This window comes from Larus michahellis, chromosome 7, assembly GCF_964199755.1.
Source record: "Larus michahellis chromosome 7, bLarMic1.1, whole genome shotgun sequence".
In the NCBI taxonomy this organism is placed as follows: Eukaryota; Metazoa; Chordata; class Aves; order Charadriiformes; family Laridae; genus Larus; species Larus michahellis.
Window position 1 is genome coordinate 31043302 of NC_133902.1, and position 19178 is coordinate 31062479.

General features: G+C 43.1%; 2 protein-coding genes across 9 annotated transcripts in view; both read right to left on the reverse strand.

The window, feature by feature from the left end:
- NBEAL1 (neurobeachin like 1) overlaps window positions 1-2291 on the reverse strand; it is an 86074-nt gene extending 83783 nt beyond the window's left edge. For 6 of the 8 annotated variants that reach the window (XR_012588333.1, XR_012588334.1, XM_074594745.1 and 3 more), the window contains exons 1-2: window positions 2197-2291; window positions 1311-1609 (exon numbers count right to left, since the gene is read on the reverse strand). Coding sequence is in view for 6 of the 8 variants with exons in the window: in XM_074594745.1 (XP_074450846.1) it covers window positions 1311-1361 (51 nt within the window). In the remaining 2 variants the exon portion in view is untranslated. Of the gene's footprint in view, window positions 1-1310; window positions 1610-1746; window positions 2014-2145 lie in introns of those variants that run through there. The other 2 variants (XM_074594741.1, XM_074594742.1) reach the window with 2 other exon arrangements.
- Window positions 2292-8399: 6108 nt separating this feature from the next.
- Window positions 8400-19177, reverse strand: LOC141745965 (gamma-crystallin 1-like). Its single transcript, XM_074593513.1, is given in 3 exon segments — window positions 8400-8595; window positions 10451-10609; window positions 19092-19177. Coding segments are annotated over 3 exon segments (441 nt in total).
- Between the last annotated feature and the right edge of the window lies 1 nt (window position 19178).

Genomic DNA, 19178 nt, shown 5'->3' on the forward strand with positions numbered 1-19178 from the left:
TTCCAAGTGTCTTTGTTCTTCTCGCGTCAATGAACTCACTGGCAAAACATCCATCTCCTCCAGTGCTAGTCCACTTCTTACTGTCATTGGCACTACCACATTAGTTTAAATGGCAAAAGTCTACGCAAATATGTTTCAACCCAACAGATCACCCACGCGGGTAGCAGTAAGAAGTCATACCATGTGTTACATTTGCACTAGTTTATTTTTAACTACATGTAAAGCATTAGTGTTGCAAACACACACACACAAATTAAGAAAAGCTACAATTAAGACCACTTTGTGCAATCTTGATCCACTACTTTGTGCACTCATGTTTTTAAGATGGTCTGTACTTAAAATCTCACTTTCTATGCTCTTGAGATGGGCTTCCCCTAGAAATGAACTGGGAACAAGAACAAGGGAATATCTGTTCTACCCTTAATGTCCTACTGGTTTGAAGAGTTTAAGAAACTGTGATACCTACGAAGCGTGAGACTGCAAAGAGAAAAGGCAAAACAAAACCAGAGAATATGGCCACCAAAAGCTATCCTTGCCACTGCCACTGAGTTCCTATATGACAGTAGGCCAGTCCTTTCCCTGCCTTTACAGTTATTTTTTGTTATGTTCCTTATTTTACGGTTATCTATTTAGACAATCTGCAATCCAATTTGTGTACATACTCAGCACGTCTGGCGGCAATTAGGACCTGTGCTTTAAACACATGAATTGTTTTACACTGTGGAATGCAAATAGAGACAGGACAGTATTTTAATAATGTTCCTGCCAGGTGAAGGAAGTTCATTATTATTAATGGAGTACTAAGATGTTATGGTGATAAACAGCAAAGGAAGGCTTGGGAGTAATTTAATAAATCTGCTCTTTGTGACGGCTTTGGCTAATATAGTTTAAATGAAACTGGAGCTGCGCAGAAAAAAGTAAGTATAAAGCTAAATACTAGACAGCAGTAAATTTAATGAATACAATACATCTTAAAGCCATGGCCCTACAAAACAAACAATTATGTCAACATACGCATTCAGATAGTTAAGAGAGATAGCTAGAATAACTGCTTAAGTTGAGCCACAAACACTGTGCAATTCACACCTCACACACAAAAAAGCCCAACCTGAACAGCAAATCCAGAGATGAGGTTGTAAATATCCTAAAGTGCAGTTATATCCTTACAGAAGCTAGACAAGCCTATGCAACTTCCAAGAACGAAAATGTGTTAAAAGGCGTTACAGATACACTTTACATACCTGACTTACATACCTAAACAAAAGAGGAAAAAGACATAGAAACACACACACACCCCGTCAAATATTTACCTTACTGCAGTAAAGCATCCAAAGCTCATACAGCCTCTCTCGGGATGCCATTCCTTCCCTTCCTCTTCTCGTCGATACCGGCTACTTTTGTTCAAGATCCTACCATGCTCAGTTCCCACGTCCTTCTTCCGCGGTTTCTGCTGTATTATTACAGTTGTATCATAACCCGAGAAGTCAAGGATGAAAATAACAGGGCGTCAGTCTCTCCTTTTGGGGTAAACAGCGTAGCACAACACAAGCAACTGCAGACAAGTGTCAGGCATGTCGGTTCTTCGCCAGCGCTGCTTCGGTTTTAATCTCTGAAAGTGAAAACATACCCTTCAGGCCTTTGGTGGAGGAAAGAAAAAAAACAAAAAAATCCATACTTAAAGCCCACAGACGACCTCGGTAATTACGCGGCGGCAGGTCGCGCTGCTTTCGTCTCTGACATTATTACCCCTGAGAGAGAGAAGTCCGGTTTCTCAGGTTCCTGGCGCTTTCCCTCTTTTTTGCAGGGAGTCAGCGGGGAGCAGGGGAAGCAGCACGGCCGCTGAGGGGACGCCGGAGCCCTGAGGGCGCGGGGAGAGGCGGCGGTGGTACCGGAGGGGGACGGCGGCCGGCCGCCCTCCGCGTCCCCGGCCCGGCAGTGACAGCCGCCACCGCCCTGCTCCCCCCACCCCGGGCTCCACAGCCGGCCCCCGGAACCCAGGCAGCGGCGACTCCCGCAGATTAGTTGCTGCCCAGGCAGAGGCGCCGGCCGCGGCCTTTCCCGTCCCCCGCGGGGCGCGGCAGAAGCCCTGACGCTGCCCCGCCGCCCGCTCCCGGGACGCAGCGGCTGCCCCGCGCCGCCACCTACCGCGCCCTCGGCCTCCTCCCGCTCCCCCCGCGGCCTCTCCCCGCAGCCTACCCGGGCTACGGCGGCTGGCGGCCGGGCAACGCCGCGCGGCAGCCGGGAGGCGGAGGGGGCCGATCCTCGCCACATCGCCCGCCCCGCCCGCATTCCGGCACACGCCCCGGGCCGCCGCCGAGGGGCGGGGAGGCCGCGGGCGCCATCTTGGCTGCGGGCAGTAGGGGCAGCACTGCCCGCGCAGGCGGAGCGGCCGGGGCCGCGCTGCGGAGCCCGCCCGGCGGCCGCGGCGGAGCGCCCCGAGCCGGGGCCGCTGGCTGGAGCCGAGGGAGCCGCGCGGGGCGGGCCAGGGCCGCTGCGGGCAGCCCCGGCGGCAGTGCCGTTCCGCAGCCCACGGCTCCTCACCTGAGGAGCAGCCGGTCCCTGTAGGCGTCGCGCCCCTCCGCCGCGCTAGGAGTCCGTTTGCCCGAAAAAGGATCGGCATTAGCGGTCCTCCTGGTGGGACAGAGCACCCCGGGACACCTCCGCGCTGCTTTGTGAGTGATAAAGGTTGTCAAGCACATACACGTGTTCTACGTATGCTCCCGAGAGGCCTGTGTGCATAGCCCGAGGAGCGTGGATGTACACATCTATCCAACCTGCTATCACTTTAAAGCAGCCCCGTATCCAGAGCTTGCATAGGACTAGGAAAATGCTCCTAAAATAAGTTAGATTTCTCAAAGAGGAATGTGAAAAGGCATTCCTTAGCTTACTGCTGTGGCTCGCTCTGGTGGTGCGCTGACCCCCCCCGAAAGGCACAGTGCTCCAGCAAAGGACATTGCTCCTGCTCGCTCCATAACACCACTGTTTAATGTGCCTCGCAGGGCACTCCCTGGGGAATGAGCTTCCCTCCATGTCTGCCTCATCCCTTAGACAGTGGGGCTGGAAATTAATATTCTGTCAGGCTCCTAAAGCAGGGAGAAGGGGATTTAAGGAGACCTGGGCCTTCTCCCTGGTTTGCTGGGAGAATGACAGCCCTGCAACCTCTGGCTGCAGCCCTGGTCCTTCTGCCAGTGGGCTGTCTCCTCACCTGGGTGGCTCTCGTGCAGCTTCGCGTGATGAAGCATTCATTGCCAGTCATGGCACAGTCAATTCCTTTGCAGGGGATTTCCACACCACTGCAATGGTTTTGTGCGAGGTTTGGAAATCCTTTGCGAAGCAATTGGCTGTGCAATATCATTATATTGTCTGCTGTACCAAAAAATCGCTAGGGGTGGGTAAGCGTCACCAAGAGCCCAAAGACAGTCTGAGATTGGTCCCCGCAGCATGCCTTTGGATATTTGTCCTGCTTTTAGAAGATCAGTGAAGTTTCCTTGGAGAAATTTAATTTGTGCTCATTGTTGTATCATGTGGATTAGCAGTGCAGGAGTGGGAGAAGTATCTTTTACTGCAATATCTAAACATAGTTCCTAGCACAGATGGAGGGACACTGACAAAAATGAGTCTGTAAAATTATTTTTAGTTGTGTGATACATGTGCTCTGGTACTTGCTGATAGCCACAAGTCTCCCGCCTTGAGGTTGCAACATAATTTTTTTCCATCAAGAAGAAAAAAAAAAAAAGAGCTCAGAGCCCAGTTCTGTCCCCAGGGCAGCATCTGCTATGCTTAAACCACCCTGGACCCCTCTGCATGAGCAGCCTTCAGGAACAGAAAAGATTCTGCCCCCTTGAGGGACTGATCTCAGGGCTTGAGTTACTGTTAGGAGCTCCCCCTAACAGCCAACCTGCATCACCTTTGAAGCAAATGCAAACCATTATTATTTGTCCCTTCCACAGTAATATGGGAAAAGGAAGCTCTTTTTAGCATGCTTTTTGAGTTACAAGTTTTTATTGCTTCTTCTTACAGCCTTCTCTAGACTAAATAACAGCTTATTTCAAACTATTCTTACAACTGGCTCACTTTGAAGGTGTCAGGCCCAAGCAAAGCCACATACAAACCCCAACCTTCCCCTGAGATACTGTTGTGCTTTCTTGCATTCCTGACTTTTGCAAGTTACAATAGCTGTTCCCCCCACAGGAGCCCTACAAAACACTTTAACAACCCAACAAAAAACCACCCTCCAACCAAGATGGGAGGCTCCTCCCTTATTAAGTGCTGCCACCCACATAATTAGGGTGCTCACAGACTATAAAGCAGCCATTTTCCACTCTGCTGGAGTAGTAGTGACATAGTTATCTTAGTGGGCCTAGGCAATTACTGCTGCTTGTGGAGCCAGTTCTTGGCTTATACAGGTGTTCTGGAGGGAAAGTAAAGTGTAAGTAAAGCATTTGTATTTTGCAATAGGATAGTCTGTTCTGGTGGCATATAGGGTAAGTGGTCTCCTGGTCTGACCTTCCAGAGGCTTTTGAAGCCAGGTAGCTTGTTGTAAGGTTGTTAGGGTGGCTTTTGGACATCTGCATCACTGGGTGTAGGTCAAGTTTAATCTCTCCCTGTCAGTATAGACATTCGGTATTCACTGTGAGTTCTTACTCACATCTAAGTATAAGCAATAAGGAGAGAGGTCAGTAGAGAAAGGTGGGTTACAGCTTTGTCCCTGCAGGTGTAGTACACTTCTAGATGAATTTGTATTTCAGTGTACTTACCTTTGTAAAGATCCAGCTAAGGATACAGAAGCCAAAGAATGGAGGGAAATGTAAAAAGAAGCACTACCAGCTATGTATGGGTACTCTAAAATGTCAGTGTTTATGGACTGGTCTATCTGTGAAAGCTAATTATTAGATTCTTCATCACCTGCTTTCCCATAATTATGTACCAATTGTTTCATGGACCTTAAATAGCTAGGTAGGTTGTGTTCATTTGTGTTTCATTGTCCCCCAGCTGCTGTCTTGTGGTAACTAACTGTTTATCACAGCGGTTGTTTCTCATACTTTGTTCATTACCAGTGGTTTTGTACTTTATCTCTCTTCAGTAGCTGTATATTAGTAACTCAGTCATCTTACTATGGGCTGAACTTGTCAGCCAGCAAATTCAGGTAACAGAATGGGTAGAGAGAAGGGAGTGGATAGGGAGAAGGCATGAATTTGAGGTTAAGGAAAGATTCAACAAAGGAGTGGGCTGCATTAGACTGCAGCTTTGAGTCCAGGGACCTCTCAAGTGTCAGGGGAAAATCACATACCTTGTAGTAATGCTTTTGTTAAGCTATACTTATTTTCTGTAGAAGCAAATGAAAAAGGTGAAAGTCTGTATCTGACTCTCAAATACTCTCGAACCTGTTGTTTGGCTTTAAGGCTTCTACTGACATCATGCTTCAGGCCAGCAAAAAATCATGCTGAGATAGGTCTATGGCAAAGCTTCTGTCTGAGGTTTTGCTTGATGTCTTAGGGCTAGTGCTTTGTTTACTAACAACAAAGACCTAAAATACATGTAGAAATGAAACTGTCTCTCAACTCTTCCATCTTCCTTTACAAACAGACCCTTGCACAGAAGTAGAGAGTAGACTTTACATTCCAAGTAAGCAAGTGGCCTTGGCAGATGCACATAAAACTCCCGCTATCAAAACACCTTCTGCTGTATGTAAAGAAATAGGACTTTGTGGATGCTAGTTTCTAGTCATTCAAGCCAAATTAACTTAAGACTGCATTTGGTGTGGCTATTGGAAAGTAGCAAGCTGGCCCTTGCAAGATGCCAAGGCCTCTGAGATGCTATTTTGCTGAGGGTTGCGCGGGATCGGCTTGCCTTCAGTTTCTCTGGCTATGATTGCACAAAACGAGTGCGCAATTGTTCTGTTAGGTAAGCCAGCAAACTTAATTAGTGTTTAGTCTTCCTTCTGTCATCATATTCACATGTGCCCCAGGTAGTTCGGGGCTTGTTAGTTGTTTGCAAAATTTGGAAATGGGAAGGAATTTGTTTGCCCCTTGACATGTAAGCTGGTATCTAGGGATTTTAGTTACTTTCTTTCAAAGCATTGGGAGACTTGCCACAGCTAAAGCTGGGGAGGTGGTGGTCTGGCTAATACCATTAAGTCCCTCTGGCCCCTGGCTGCTCTGCTTTCATATATGCAGGGTTAAACGGTTCACTAGACTTAAATTCAGGAAGGAATTTACCCCAGGGTAGCCTGGGACCATCATGAGTGGTTTTGTCCTTCTCTGTCCTTTCAGCTTGTTTCCACAGGGGGCCTTCAATATAATGAATCCACTGCTGTAAAAGGCCCGGGCAGTGACCTGATCTCTTCTGCTCCTTTTCTGTAGCATAGGCTCCTCTACCACAGGCCTTAAGTTTGCTACTGTTCTAGGAATGTTCTTGTGTTGGGTACATCTTAAAGACTCTTTCAGACTAAATATATATATATAGTATAGATTCTTTGATCTGCCTAGGTTCTTACAAGCTCTAACAGCCAGTAAAGATTCATGGATGGGTGTTCAGTCTTAGAACTGCTTTTCTCCTCTGGTGTCATTTAGGTTAGCTATGCTAGAGCTAGCATGTGTGGACTCATACTACAGCTGTCTTTGTTTTGCACATGCTTAAAGACACCAGTTGTTACTGCTCAAGATTGCATGGTGAAAGTGCTCTTCCTCCACCAAACTGACTTTTCATTCAAAGTAAGCCATCCCTTACTGTGCACCATCTTATTGCCAGTGATCAGTGCACTTCAAATCATTCTGCTTTAGTTAAGAAGTTGTTTAATGAATGATTTTATTATGTTGCAGTGCTCAGCAGATCTGAATCTGCAGCACGGCTCCTGAAAGGGATCAGTGTATCAGGAAAAAAAACAACCCACATCAGCAACCAAGGTTTAAGGATGTGTAGGTGCTGGTAGTCGCTGGTGGTATGTCTGAACTTAATTCCTTCTCGGCAGACAAGCTAATGTCCCAAGAATGCCTGCTATAGCAACTTGGAGCTTGACTCCTCTTGGTTTGGGGAAGCATGCAAATGAAGGGAAGTAATTAAAGGGAAATGGGCTTAGGAAATCTCCAACTGCTGCTAGAGGCGGGATTCTTGCAAAATGTTATCACTATGGCCTCCCAGAAGTTAGATGTTGGCTGTGGCACAGTACCTGCTTCTGCGTGGGATGTGAAACCGAGGCTGTGCCCTTGTGAATCCTCCAGGGACCCTGCTAACCTAACTCCTGACACAGAAAGGGCATAGAGACCTGAATGATGGCTAGTGTTGTAAAACTCAAAAGCAGAGTTTTAAAAATCCTGCAGTGTTGTGTAAACAGTGCACTGCTAAAGTATGTGAGAGACTTGTGGGGGCCCACTTACACACTGAATGAGTTGTAGATTCTTTAACATAACGGGTCTCTCTTCTGGTTTCTAACCCCAGACCCTATGAGAAGTTGCTACTTTCAGACCCTCTGTGCTATGTAGGGTCAGCATGAGTTTAGGTCTACAAACAGTGTGAGGTCTGGGCTGAACAAAAGAGCACAGTGTAGGCCCTGAGCTGGAAACCTGTGCAGAACTCTGGACTTAATGCCAAATGGCAGTAGGGATTATTGGGCACCAGGACAGTTTTTTCATCATGAAGTGAATAAGCAACTGAAAGCTTTATTTTGATATCTGTAGTGTTACAAATAGTCACTGACAGAAGTAATTCTTATTAATAAAGATGGTAAATACTGTAAATGCCTTGCTCAGCCTTAAGTCATCTAGTGTCACAGCTGCAGGTTTGGTATGGAGTACCTCTGTGATGATACTGTGGCTGTGAACTTGCCAGTCTATTCACAAGAGAACTGCTTCTGAGAAGGACATTGCATTTATAGGGCTATTCAAAATGTCAGGTACACTCTGTAATAAATTCAAGCATGGAGCTGGTCCTGTGGACTCAGTTACAGGTGGATTTTTGGATTTTCATTATCATAAATGAGGAATGTATTTCATTTTTTTCCTCTAAGGTCTGAAATAATATTTTTCTTCAAAGATGCTATTTTTAAATTGATCTGAGACTACAGATAAAAATTCAGCTTGACAATTTAGATGTGGGTTTTCTCTGAGCTTGGGTGTTACCATATAATCTCCACTGACTTAAGGGGAATTACTCCTACCAGTGAAGCAAGCACAGGCTCTGAAGCCCACTGTAGTCAAGGCACTGCTGGACTTTAAATCAAAGGCTAAAAGCATTGCAAGAAGGGGGAACCTGATCCATGTAGGCTCCAAAACTCCTGGGCCTTAATAAAGTACTAATGGCACTACTCATTGACATGTAGCTTAGGAAAGTGCTGGTTAGGAAATATTCACCATTGGTTAGAAGGAGCCAACATTGGCAGTCAAGGCATCCCAGTCGATGAATCACCTGCACTTGGTAGGCCTCAGGAGGTACTGCTGCCCTCAGAAGTGTGGCTGCTCATAGAAAATCCATGCTCCTTCAAGTATGTTACAAGACCAGATGTCCCTGTAGTCAAAGTCATCCTGGAGAGAAGGGTAGTTATCTATGAACTCTGACAGCATTCCTCTCATAGATCTGTAGCTGGCTGTGCTGCTGGGGCTGCGAAGGCAAATCCAGACATGGATGCACAGGATGTCAAGTGGCAGTTCTAGGTGACTACAGGCTGCTAGATGCAATACTGATGGTAGCAACACAATAGCCACTAGAATGTGCAGAAAAGTTAGTTGAACAGGAATAAATCTGACTCGGTCCTAATTTAAAGCAGTGGTGCTGTGAGTCCCTTCTGCTCCAGTGAGAGTTTCTTTGAAAGAGTTGCAGTAGGGCAGAAATGGGGTCCTGCCAAGATCACCACACTTCAACTGTACATGCAGATCAGTGATAAACCTGAATTGCCACAGCAGTCATGTGCCCTCAGTGTTCCTAGCTGCTGATGTAATAACTGGATAAGGCGCCGGCTGGGACAGATAGGAGCTTTTTTTGGTGGTATTTTTGTTGTACAGCCTTAGGTGGGCAGGTTTTCTTGCTTTTTACCTACTGAGATGTTAAACCGTTTCAGGATTCTCTCTGACTCTTTTATCTAAGACAGCAAAGATCTGATACAGAAAAATACTTTCTGCTCTTTTATCAGTGCTCAATACAGTTTTTGCGGGTGCTCAAGTGCAGTTGTATATACACAAGAGTACTACTGCTGTGCAAAGACATTACTCAGTTTTTTAAAAAAAAAAAACAAACAACAAAAAAACCCCAACAAAACCAAGAAACAACCAAACCCAACACTTTAATGTCTACATTTATGGAATCAAACTTTCTGGATGCTGTTGTTCTGAATCTGTAAAGCATGCAGAAATGTGTCCTAATTTTAGGATTTTTTTTCTACCCCCCATACTAATTCTCAGTTTCTCTGCTCCTTCTCAGATACTTCCCATCATTCTCCCAAGTCAACTTCCCTTCAGTCCATCTTGTTCCCACTTTCCTCATCTGTGACTTTTTTTCCCTCTACAGCTTGAAAGGACACAAGAGTGTCTGCACTAGCTTTCAGAACTTGGCATAGATAGAAGAACTTGCAGAAGAACCACAAGTCAGTGAAAAAAATAGCTGCATTATCCTATGCAGATGGAATGTATCTGGAAACTTGCTGTGATGGTCTATGAAGCTTCTACTAGACAGGGAAACTGTGAATTGTACATTAAGTTAATCCATGTTGTAAGCTTTATTTTTTCATGAACATTGGAGGGATGTGTTCCAGCATCAAGGCTATTCCTGGGCCAAGTATCAATTCCTTAGCTTTATGTGTAAGTACTGAAAACTTTCACATCTTGGCAACCTCTCCCCTCTTAGTTTAGTAACTTAGTAAAACTTTTCCAGGGAATGAGTCTAGGAGGGAAAAACACGGATCTATTCTGGGCTGAAGTATTCAGAAAAAAATCTGCCATAAGGCAAATATGCCTTCACTTGCAGCTCAAATACATGGTGATGTCTCTGCAATGAGATGTGTCAGGTTGCTTCTGTAGTAGTGTAGTCACCAACTTTGAAAGAAGAGCATTGACTAGGGCATGGCAGATGTGGTTTGATTCTTAGCTCTGTATTAAATTTTCTTGTGTAGGCCACGTATAGCCAGAGTAGTTTCAGAAGATTGGTGAAGTTAAGTGTTTTCATATATATATATAAAATAATAGATAAAAATACTATCAAAATAAAAATTAATATAATAAACAACCCCCCTCCCCGGTCAAGCACTAACCAACCATTCATCTGGCTGAGAATCCCAACTGACTTGCCTATCTCTTTCAGGGTCTATACCCCATTAGGTGAACTTGCTACACAGAAGTCTCTGAGGAAGTTGTTACTTGTACCAGAGCTGTCAAAATGGGTTGTAGTGTTCTGATTCTAACATAGGCAGTAACATACATGGAGACAATATGGAAAATTTACTGCTGTGATGATACAAGAAGACCTAATGGAGTCATTGGAGCCTATCCAGTGCTGGTAGTCAGGATATTCTCCCTTCATCAGGAAGAACTGAAGGCCTATTTAGTTGGGACATTCATAGATCATCCAGCAGCCAGTTTCCACCTGTTGAGGTGGGTAGGCAGGTCTGGCTGGTCTGTGGCAGCTTCACAGGAGCAGCCCACAAAGTCTCTGTCCTCAAAGAAAGTGATCTGCAATAAAACAAAAGTAACCCCATCACAGTGGAAAGTATTTGAAAGCTGGCTTTGTTTTGCCTAGATTGTAAAAAAACAATCCAAAGACCGCAAAGGCCCAAAGACTAGCAAAGCCCTTGTGTCCATTTTCTATAAGATGTACAGACAGTTACTGGTGTCTTCATTTCTCTAGTACTAGAAATGACAGGTAGATGTCCCTTTGGGACTCTGGGAAGTGGAGGGTGACTTTTAGCATGATTTCATGCTGGAAATAGCCTGTCAGCAGCTTCATGACAAGTTTTTTGGGAGCATTTGGAGAAGGTGAAACCCAAGTTGCTCTTTGACTGACAGCTCCATGGATGACTTCTGCGTATCAAACAATCATTCAACTTTGTGCCCATCTCCTGCACCCAGTCCTAGGCTCCTAGAAATTTTCTGCAATGTAGACTACAGACAAAGGAAGGAATAATTCTTCTACATTTGAATTGTGCTGAAGCTTTCGCCTCTCTTAATGACACAGGAACAAAACAAAAGTGTTGTGTCTAACCCGAGTTAATCATTGAACACTCTAGGTCCTGTTGGGCAGCTATATCTTACAGCAGTAAAATCAAGTTACAGATACTTAAATTCAGTGGCATTGTTTAGTGATGTTTATTATATTTCTTTGGAATAGAGTACTTCAACCTTATTTTCCTTAGAAGTCTAATAATATATAAACTTTTGGTCTCTTTCAGCAGCTGACAAACTCAAAGGGAAAATAGCCAGACTGAAAAATAGCAAAAGATTTCTATGTGTAAATGTTCTAGCATTTGAAAGCTTCCAAGTACACTATAGACTTTCTTTAGGAAACTTATCAAAGAGCTAGATAATAAAACAACCACTCGAGGTTTCCCATTTGCTAATTTGTTGGTAGACCAACAAACTATGTTTGCAAACATACTTGCCTACACGGAGCTGTGCATTTGTTAGGTTGTTTGTCAGTGCTCCATTACTCAGCTGTTCTTTAGCATTTTTGCCAGACTTTAGCTGTGAGACCTCAGCATGCAGGAGGAGTCAGCAGTCCTTTATATAGAATGCACAGTGCTGCATCCACAGGAATAGGATAAAAGAGAATTTTTTGCTCAGTAAAGAGAAATGAATGTTTTTCCCCTCCTTCTCTCCATTGTCATTCTCTAGACAAAAGGCAATAGCAGTAGTTTGTGTGGTACCAACTTTATTGTTATTGTCAGTACGCAGAGGATGAGAGTAAAGGGTAGGTCAAGCAATATTTCTGTTATCTTGTGGATGGAAGACATGCAAGAGAAAGTGCTGGAAATGCTGCTGCACCGCAGCAGAATTGTTTCATGTCACTTTATTTTTAATCTCTTTCTGTTCCCTGATTATATGAAACAAAGTTTTTTTTAATGATATGGATTCCTAGTGATGATACTGTAAAACATTTTTCACAGTATTAAAAACTGTCCTCATTTTCAAAAGCGCTCAGAACAGGTATTGCTGCCTGTTTCCTTTAGCAGTTAAGAGTATGTGTATGAGAGAGAAAAGTAGGTAATCAAAAAGCTGTGGTCGTGGACATTTACATCCACTCAGGCTTCACTGCTGAAATTCTATATTAATGTAATTCAGAGTTCATAGATAAAGAGACTAGAAGTTGAAGGATGGACACCACCTGTTTAAGGTAGAGAAAAGCCTTTTTAAATCAGCACAGAGAAATATTTCACTTGAGAGATGTACGGATTTTTGGAGCTCAGGTATGAGTCATTGGGGCAAAACACGGGAGCATAGTAATTTCTTCAGCTGAAGAAATCTTAATTGCAGTTGAACTTAAAAAAACTCTGTTGCTTAGGAAGAATGTTGTGGTAAGTTTTCCGTCTGATCTGATTAATCCCAAAGACGCTCAGGACTGTGTTCATTTTGGGCCTTTGTTTGATATGGCACAGTGCAATTCTCAGTTAATTGATACATTGCAGTGGTCTTTAGAAGTTGGGGCAATAGGAAGACTCAAAATTAGAGCTGTTTTGAATTTATTGGAAGGGCAGGGTGAAGCTGGCTGGGGCTATTTAGGTAAAATTAATAGCTGGGGCTATTTAGGTAAAATTATTTTGCTGCTGATCATCTTTGGGTTCCAGCAGGAACTTTTTTTTCTCAGTTCATGTGTCATTTGAGTAATGGGAAGTAATCCCATTAACCAAATGGGAGTAAAAGGTTTGTGCTACCAGTGCTAGATCAGGCCTTTTAAGTATTTTCCCTTTAGTCTAGTAATTACAAGGCCTAAGTACAAAGCAATGTTAAAATATCAAGGAATCATCATCTATTTGAAATAAAAATAATAATCCAAGACTGTTTTTCAAAGGAAAAAGATAAACAGCACAGTTTTGAGTTATTCTTCTGGAGTTTTAAATATCTCTCTGTAACTTCCATTTTTTTCCCAGAGACCATTCCTTTCTCTCCTGCTTTCCTTCCTTTTCTCTCCTTCCACACCTGCCTTTGAACTAACCTTCACAAAATCCTACCATGTGCAGTGCCACACTTTCATATTTCCTGCTCAAACTGCATGGAGCAATAGTGGATCTTTTTGTCTCACTGGCTTCTTGTTTAACCAAAATGCTATGTGTTTGTGCTTTCTTGCATGAGCATTGTATGGTGATCTCATGAAGCTAGAAAACTTCAGAAAACTTGAAGCTGGAAAACAGCTGTAATTGTGCTTCTAATGGGTATTGTAAATGGCATCACTACTGTCAACTTCTCTCTTGGAGATGCTTCCTCAGCCAGCAAATCGGTAGCCTTTACACTGAAAGCAGACTGAGGGAAGAGTGTGAATTTAAGTCTAGTAGTTGCTTCTGAATACCTCCATGCTTTCTTTGGATCAAAAATGACTTCTTCCTGATGGCTAATGCTAAGCAAATTGAATTCACTTACAGGAACAACTTCTATGCGCAGGCCTGTGCTTGCATTTCTCAAAATCTTTGACAGGCTCGGAATTATTATACTTTTTTTATTCTTTCTGTGATCATGCTTGCTTTGTGGAGCCAGCTTGTCTTTTGGGTCCAATATGGTCCTTTGTAGTTTAATACAGTGGGCACTGGACTTGGTGATGAAGTTTAGAACTTGAGAGACCAGAGTAGAGGCAGTGATATGTGAATTCCTTATTGTAGCTACAAATGTAGAGCAGCCATCGTGGGTCAAACCAGTAGTCCAGCTAGTCGAGTAACTTGGCAGCAACTGCGACCATGAGTAGGCACTGAGGGAAGGGTAGATATGAAGCAAATACATATGATACTTCATTCAAAATTCAAGACCTCAAGTATTTTTGGCTCAAGCGGTTTCCTGAGCAGGAGGGTACTTTTCTCTGGTTAATAACTCTCGGTGGATTTCTCTTCCAAGTACTCATCCAGCTTCTCCTTGAATCCTGTAGACTTTCCCCTCCCAGGACCCTATGCCACAGATGGGCTGTGCACTGCAGGAAGGTCTGTGGATTGATCTTACGCTCTGGAGCCAAAATATCTTGCTGGCCAAATGATATCCATGATCTGAGGAGTCTGATTATTTACATCTGTTCCAGCTGCCCTCAACTAGTATGCTGTTATGACAGCTGCTTTTACATGGAGGTTGATTGCATTTGCACCCCAGAAAAACCCAGAAGAGCATAGGGATAATCTGAAAATAGCACTGAGTGTTTGTGTAGAGAAACATACCCTGCATGCCAGCAACTGCAGTGCCTGCTACCAACTATAAAACAAGCTACAGGAACCTAGAAGACTTGTTAGCAAAAACTTGGATGCTCTCTGTGAATTCCCAGTGCTCCTCTCCTCTAGCACCCTTGTTCTTAACCTCTGCTTCAGATTCTCTGGGCATTTGCAAGCAAAAGCAAGTAAAACATCTCAGTGCTCCTTGAAAACTAGGAATTGCCACCATTTCTGTCTCAGGTGGAGAAATTCAGAGAGGTTTAGCCACCCCCAAATTGTAGGACGCAACAGAATCAAAAATCCAGACATCTAACTATCGCTCTGATCACTGAATAGTACATTTCTGTTCATTCTTGCCTTTGACCAAAGGAATGCCAGGATGTAACTTACACATCGCTATGTAGCTGTATTTCTCAATTGTACTAATTGAACTAGATACTTTGTTGGAGTACGTAGGCATATGTTAATTGCTGTCTGGGGAGCTGGTCTGTTTTTTTCTTTATTTTATTATTGCTGAAGGCAAATGAAATATTTTGGTTCCCTCTTCTAAGCAGGCAAGTAAATATTGTGCTTCGACTTCTATGTTATTTTGCAAACCTGGGTTAGCACGCTAACCTAAGCATGCTAACACACCTATTACTTACACTGTGCAGTTCCTATAAATGGACCATATTAGGCATTTGTGAACAAGAGGAAACATGCTTTTTCACACCTCTGCCTTCAGAGCTGAATTGTTCATGCTCCATTTCTCTCTGGCTGAAGCACAGTGTTCTTACGCACACCAGACATTTGCAAGCAGCTGAACAGCCTACTTTGTGCAGTAAAGGACAGGCAGGAGGGCAGATGTAGTGTCCCCTGTACAAAAGAAAGGACGAGAAGGGCAAAGAATAGTTCTGTTTTCCTCTCCAGTGTTGCCAGGGAAAGGCTGGTGAGGATCACTAACAGGCTATTACTGACGGGTCATGTGAGCATGAAATAATGGCTAAAGGAGGTCTCTGACATTAACAAGTGGAGATGTGAGTTTTAAGCAGTCTACCTCATGGCTGTAGAAGTTGCTTGGTTTTATATAAGGACTCCATTATAAGAATGTTTACTAGGCAAAACAAAATCAAAGCCTACAATTTAAAGCCCAGATGAAATGATTTAAAATTAAACATATACTAGATAATGTTGCAGAGTGTCCTAGGAGGTCAGTGCTCTCTGTACTGCTTTCTCTTTCCAAAAGTCTCCAGCACCTTGCTGAGGAGCAGTAGTATATTTGCCTAACTATGCCTGGAAAAAAAAATAAATCTAGACTCCACTACCTAAGTGAGTAGAGGTATGTTAAGATGTGAGAACCCTTACTGTGTTTTGTTATATTTCATTATGGCACACATTCATTATTGCACAGAGTGCCTGCTGGCATAGGATTCAGTGATGATTAGTAGGCATATACATAATTACTTGACGGTAATTAGTGCTACAATAGACTTTTTCCAGCACAACAAGATGTCCTGTTTCCAGTCCACACTAGTATGCTTATTTAATTCCTTTTGCATACATCATAGCCTGGCAAATGAGGGATTTGGCTCAATCTGCTGGAGCAGATCAGTGCACCTCTAAGTTAGTAGAGGCAGCGTGATTGACACCAGCTCAACATCTAGTTCATGAAGCACAGGTTCACTAAGAAATGCTATATAAAGGTGGTATGATTTAAGGACCTGGAAAATTTCTTTCTGAAGCAATAAACTGAGATAAGACTGGAAAACTTTGCTGGACTGGTGGCAGCATGGAGCAGCTTGTTTGCATGAAGAATTTGATGCCAAATACAGTGTTCACCTTGTTCTGAGTTCCTCTGCATCTTTCTGTCCTTTTCCTCCTCAGTACTTCTCTGGATATAACTATTAATGTGACTTACTTTTCTGTTCCATGGTACATGGTAATTTAAATAACTGTTAAAGGTCCAACTGCATATTGTTAACCCTGGTAAGTATAGAGCTGGAATCTATTCCTAGATCAGAACTTGTGAAACTGCGTAAAATTTAGATGAAAGCATCAGACCTTCCCATTAATAGCTATATCCAGTGAAGTGATGACTGAGGAGCTCTACATTTATGAGGGTTAGCAATATGCAGTTGGACTTTTAACAGTTATTTAAATTATCATGTACTGTGGAACAGCTGGATAATTGTGACTGTTTTTCAAAGTATTCCTCCTCTCCCCCTAAAATGTGAGAGAAATTGGATTTCCCTCTGGACTGCACAACTTCAATTTGTTTGTAGTACTGAAAGAAGATTCATTTGAACAAGGATTTTGGAATGCATTCACTGTTTATTTAGCGTGGGAGCAATAACTCAGTGTAAGTCAGGCAGCCTCTGCAAAGAGACAATTTTGGCATTTACTGCACCCCAGTCAAGGAATCTTCTGTATTCCCCCGGTTTCAGTAAGTACTGTTGGGCATTTCATACAAGATCCAAGAGTGACCTAAAACATTGAGGGAGCAGATCTCGGGGAGATGGATGTAGCCTGGGACTGATGGGCAACCATCAGTGAGCTCCAACATTTGGCCTTGGAGCTCCTCTTTTTCATAGATCTGAATCTTCATGGGAAACAGAATTCTGCCATGGCAAACACAGCAAAAATGTAGGAAAGACAGAAGTTTAACTGATTCTGACACGACTAAACCAGACAGGCATATAGAAAAGGCAACTTTCCCAGCTACCATGTGGATTTCTGATAAATTGTGTTCTGTTCTGGAGATGGGATTGTGATGAGATTCACTCTTTTGAAGCTAATAAAGAAGGTTTAATTCTTACCCACATGGAGGAGCTCAGCAGTGTCAGCAAATGGGCGTGATCACATGTGGTAGGAAGTAAATGGAGGATGCTTTATGATTTGAAGAAATGGAATTTATAAGGACTCTATATTGTGACAATAGGAGAAAATGTATTTGTGTGACTTTGAGACGATCTGTGGCGCTTCCTCATGACCAGGCATGACCAATGTGGCCTTTTCAGAATTATGCTACTAAAAGACATTTACTATGTTACTCCATATGCTCCCATTACACACTGGTGCACAGGCAATTGCCATGTGGCAAACTGATGAGCTATGTGAAGCGTGGGCACGTGGAGTGTTCCTGCTGCTATGGCTTATACTTATATCTTACTACAGTATAGTATATCTTACTAACCAGAGATGTACATTAGCAGGTATTAATTCTTTGCCTGATTTTGACTGACTTTAGTTAAAATCCTTTGTTTTAGGAAAGCCATACCCATTGCAAATCTGATTTAACCTCTTCTTGCATCATTGAATCATAACATAGTATGGTCATGAGCAAGTTGCATATATTGTCCCACAGCTGGCCCTGCTGGCCCTTCCCTGGGTGATGTAAAAACATCCTCTACCTAGAAGTAGTCACTCAGCTTTCTTTCAGCATCTCCGAGTTATGAATAGGCCCTGGAAATAGCACTGATATGAAACATGTTCATGTGGTGCACCTGAACCAATGAGAGATGTGTGTATAAGGACAGTCCTTTACAGAACCTCCTTTGCCTGAAAGCTATCGAACTCAGCAGACCTGAGCAGTTACTGTAGGTCTGTTCCTCTCCTTCCCCACTCTGTGTCGATTACCTCTTGCCTAAGTTTGTCCCATGGTAATCTTTCCTTTTGTAAGAGCAGATGAACTTTGCTTCAATTTCAATACTTTGTCACCCACTTTATCCTGGGAACAGGAAAAGTCTCAGTCTCATGTGGTGGTGTTAGCTTTTGCCTACTAATCCCTCCTATTGTGTACAGATTTTAACACAGACGTGTTAGAAGGAAATAGTGATTAAAAGCTTCAGTCCCTTCCTGGTGTGTGGTTAACTGCTGCATCCCTGAAGGTTAAAAAGATTGAAATCAAATGGTTCTTATTAGATGTTTATCAGTGTATCTGAATTACTGGCTAACATTGTAAATCAGTTTGGCTCAGTTGGTTTAATTTTTTCCCTTTGAAAGTCTGTTTTAAAAATTCAAAGGAAGGAAGCTGCATTAAATTCAAGTTGCTCTCTATCTGGAACCAGGAAGGATTGTTGTTTAATGCTAAAGTGGAGTGCTTTAACAGTAAACCACAGCTAGTAGGTTATGGAAAACTGTATTCCTCTGTTTCGGAACTTTTCCTCTGTCATTTTTTTCTTGTTTGGTTAAGGGCTGGAACAAACCTTGACTTGTTCTGATTATCATTTTCTTGCACCTAAATCTTAGACTCTTAAAAACAAACTACTTCACGGAATACGCAAAGCTGGTTATACAAATGTCTTATGTCACCAGTAGGTGAGGCTTCAGATCAAAAGAAATCACTGCACTCCAAAACCAGATTTATAATCTTATGTATTTGGGCAAACTCATTCAAGCATGTAAAGACCTTGTCAACATGATTCATCAGTTAACTTGGCAGGCAGATGAACACCTTTGTAGATCTAATTTATTTAAAAGAGCTCTATTTGCAACTACATAGTCTCCACCTACAGCAGAACAAATGAGTTTTTGTGGCTGTAAGGAGGGCAAGGTTTGGGAGACTTAGTGGAGCGCGGCTTTGCTTACAAAGTTGCAGGCCAAAGAAAAGGGCTTTCAGTGCTGTAGCAAGAAAGGAAAGAGAAAGACAAGTGTGTCTTCTGGGGAAATGCATAGGGGCAATATCAAACCTCCACCTTCACATCCTTCCATCACAAATCACTTCACTGATCTTGTTTTTAACTGTAACCTCATTAAATGACAGGCACTAATTTTTCTGAGCTTTCTGGGTTACCTCAGACCACCTGCCTTCATCCTGCTTGATTTCCTTGTCATGATGTTTGCTTGACTGTTGTACTTGACTTGAAGTATTGTTGCCATT